General features: G+C 66.9%; 1 protein-coding gene across 1 annotated transcript; it reads right to left on the reverse strand.

The window, feature by feature from the left end:
• Positions 1-593: 593 nt before the first annotated feature.
• LOC138922912 (uncharacterized) lies at positions 594-1,151 on the reverse strand. Its single transcript, XM_070259342.1, has one exon. The coding sequence runs from the start codon at positions 1,149-1,151 to the stop codon at positions 594-596; it is 558 nt and encodes a 185-aa protein (XP_070115443.1).
• Between the last annotated feature and the right edge of the window lie 2,596 nt (positions 1,152-3,747).

Here is a 3,747-nt window from a genome sequence, read left to right on the forward strand (position 1 = left end):
CTATATCAGTTATACCTCAACAAAGCTGTTAAATCTAGAAACATAATATTCATTCAAAACACAAATCAAAACAGAAAATGTACAGTTTTCTACTTTTGATAATGTTCTAAAATAATATTAAAAATATAGTGTTAAGAAAATCTACCTGTGGGATTTTCACAACAAAGAGGAATCAAAAAAAAAAAAAAAACAAAAAAACCCAGGGGAATCGGAATAGTGGTTCCCTCTAGAAGGGAGACAGCGGAATAGAATGGGCGTCTTTTGCATGGGTTCTTGGATGAACATTTTGTGCTGGATTCAGTATAATATATCGAACATAGCCCGAGTTCCAGAGGCTTCAGTACATGCAAAGCACTTGCCAGCCACAGGGGCTGCCATTTACAGAGTCTGCAGCCTGAGTGGGGGCCCCCAGGGCTGAGAGGAGCGGCAGGCTGCCACTTTCACCCACTCTGGCGGTCGGCAGGCTGATTGTCGGTGGGGGGTGCCCTCAGGGCTGAGCAGCGCAGCGGGCTGCCACTTTTGCCCACTCTAGCTGTCGGCCGCCTGAGCGGGAGTGGGACCACAGGGCTGAGCAGCGCGGCGGGCTGCTACTTTCACCCACTCTGGTGGTCGGCCGCCTGAGCGGGTGTAGGGGGTGGGCCCAGGGCTGAGCAGCTCGGCGGGATGCCACTTTCTCCCACTCTGGCGGTCGGCCGCCTGAGCGGGGTTGTGGGGGCCCCCCAGGGCTGAGCAGCACTGCGGGCTGCCACTTTCACCCACTCTGGAGGTCGGCCAGGTGAGTGGAGGGGGTCCCCCAGGGGTGAGCAGCGCGGCGGGCTGCCACTTTTACACACTATGGCGGTCGGGCGGCTGAGTCGGGGGTTGGCCCCTGGGGCTGAGCAGCTCGGCGGGCTGCCACTTTCACCCACTGTGGCGTTTGGCCGGCTGAGTAGGGGTGGTGGGGGCCCCCAGGGCTGAGCAGCGCGGCGGGCTGCCACTTTCACCCACTCTGGCGTTTGCCGGCTTAGTGGGGGTGGCGGGGGAGCCCAGGGCTGAGCAGCACGGCGGGCTGCCACTTTCACAGACTCTGGTGCTCGGCCAGCTGAGTGGAGGTGTGGGCGGCCACCAGGGCTGAGCAGCTGGCGGGCTGCCACTTTCACCCACTCTGGCATTCGGCCTGCTGAGTGGGGGGTTTGCCGCCAGGGCTCAGCACCGCGGCGGGCTGCCACTTTTACCCACTCTGGCGGTCGGCCGCCTGAGTGGGGATTGGGGGCCCCCAGGGCTGAGCAGCGTGGCACGCAGCCACTTTCACCCACTCTGGCGGTCGGCCGCCTGATTAGGGGTGGGGGGGGCACCAGGGCTGAGCAGCACGGTGGGTTGCCACTTTTACCCCCTCTGGCGGTCGGCCGGCTGAATGGGGGGAGGGCCCCTAGGGCATAGCAACGCGGCAGGTTGCAACATTTACCCACTCTGGCGGTCGTCCACCTGAGTGGGGGTGGGGGCCCCCAGGGCTGAGCATCCCGGCGGGCTGCAATTTAACCCACTCAGGCGGTCGGCCGGCTTAGTGGGGGGTTGGACCCCTGGCTGAGCAGGGCGGCAGGCTGCCACTTTAACCCACTCTGGCGGTTGGCCGGCTTAGTCGGGGGTTGGCCCCGAGGGCAGAGCAGCGCTGCGGGCTGCCACATTCACCCACTCTGGCTGTGTGCCGCCTGAGTGGGGGTGCGGTGGGCCCCCAGGACACAGCAGCGTGGCGCGCTGCCACTTTCACCCACTTTGGCGGTTGGCCGGCATAGTGGGGGAATGGCCCCGGGGGCAGAGCAGCGCGGCGGGCTGCCACTTTCACCCACTCTGGCTGTGTGCCGCCTGAGTGGGGGTGCGGTGGGCCCCCAGGACCCAGCAGCATGGCGCGCTGCCACTTTCACCCACTCTGGCGGTCGGCCGCCTGAGTGGGTTGGGGGCCACTAGGGCTGAGCAGCGCGGCGGGCTGCCAGTTTTACCCACTCTGGCGGTCGTCCACCTGAGTGGGGGGGGGGGAGGCCCAGGGCTGAGCAGCGTGGTGGGCTGCCCCTTTAACCCACTCTGGCGGTCGGCCGGCTGAGTGGGGGGGTTGGCCTCCAGGGCTGAGCCAAGGTGGGCTTCCACTTTCACCCACGTTGACCGACGGCCGCCTGAGTGGGGGTGGGGGTCCCCCAGGGCTGAGCAGCCCGGCCGGCTGCAACTTTTACCCACTCTGGCGGTCGTCCACCTTAGTGGGGGGTGGGGCCCAAGGGCAGAGCAGCGCAGCAGGCGGCCACTTTAACCCACTCTGGCGGTCCGCCGGCTGAGTCGGGGTTTGGCCCCCAGGGCTGAGCACCGCGGCAGGCTGCCACTTTTACCCACTCTGGCGGTGGGCCGGCTGAGGGGCGGTGGAGCCCCCATGGCTGAGCAGCACGGGGGGCTGCCGCTTTCACCCACTCTGGCGGTCGGCCGCCTGAGTGGGGGTGGGGGGGGGGTGGCCCAGGGCTGAGCAGCGCTGCGGGCTGCCACTTTCACCCTCTCTGGAGTTCGGCCGCCTGAGTGGGCGTCGGGGGCGCCCCCAGGGCTGAGCAGCGTGGCGGGCTGCCACATTTACCCCCTCTGGCGGTGGTCCGGAGGAGTGGGGGGGTGGGGCCCCTAGGGCTGAGCAGCGCAGCGGGCTGCCACTTTTACCCAATCTGGAGTTCGGCTGCCTGACGCTGTGTGTGGGGGTGGCCCCCAGGGCTGAGCAGCGCGGCCCGGGTGCCACTTTCACCCACTCTGGCGGTCGGCCGCCTGAGTGGGGATGGGAGGGGCCCAGGGCTGAGCAGCGCTGCGGGCTGCCAATTTAACCCTCTTGGAGTTCGGCCGCCTGAGTGGGCGTCGGGGGCGCCCCCAGGGCTGAGCAGCGCGGCGGGCTGCCAATTTAACCCACTGTGGCGGTCGGCCGCCTGAGCGGGGGTTGGCGGGGCACCCAGGGCTGAGCAGAGCGGCGGGCTGCCACATTTACCCACTCTGGCGGTGGTCCGGCTGAGTGGGGGGGTGGAGCTCATAGGCCTGAGCAGCGCAGAGGGCTGCCACTTTCACCCACTCTGGCGGTCGGCTGCTTTAGTAGTGGTGGGGGGGGCCCCTGGTCTTAGCAGCTTGGTGGGCTGCCAGTTTCACCCACTCTGGCGGTCGGCCGGCAGTGTGGGGTGTGGTCCCCCAGGGCATAGCAGCGCGGCAGGCTGCAACTTTTACCCACTCTGGCGGTCGTCCACCTGAGTGGGGGGTGGGGGCCCCCAGGGCTGAGCAGCGTGGCGGGCTGGCACTTTCGCCCACTCTGGCGGTCAGCTGCCTGAGCGGGGATGGTGCGGGTCCCCAGGGCTGAGCAACGTGGCGGGCTGCCAATTTTACCCACTCTGGTGGTGGGCTGGCAGGGTGGTTGTGGGGCCCCAAGCGCTGAGCAGCGCGGCGGGCTGCCACTTTCACCCACTCTGGCGGTCGGCTGCCTGTGCAGGGGTTGGGGGGGCCCCCAGGGCTGAGCAGCGCGGCGGGCTGCCACTTTTACCCACTCTCGCGGTCGGCCGCCTGAGTGGGGCTGGAGGGCCTAGGGCTGAGCATCGCGGCGGGCTGCAATTTAACCCACTCAGGCGGTCGGCCGGCTTAGTGGGGGGTTGGCCCCGAGGGCAGAGCAGCGCTGCGGGCTGCCACATTCACCCACTCTGGCTGAGTGCCGCCTGAGTGGGGGTGCTGTGGGCCCCCAGGACGCAGCAGCGTGGCGCGCTGCCACTT

This window comes from Equus caballus, unplaced genomic scaffold (assembly GCF_041296265.1).
Source record: "Equus caballus isolate H_3958 breed thoroughbred unplaced genomic scaffold, TB-T2T haplotype1-0000019, whole genome shotgun sequence".
NCBI lineage: Eukaryota > Metazoa > Chordata > Mammalia > Perissodactyla > Equidae > Equus > Equus caballus.

Excerpts from the sequence above, each read along its gene's own strand:
- LOC138922912 (XM_070259342.1), bottom strand. The coding sequence starts at position 1,151 with ATGCCAGAGTGGGTGAAAGTGGCAGCCCGCCAGCTGCTCAGCCCTGGT.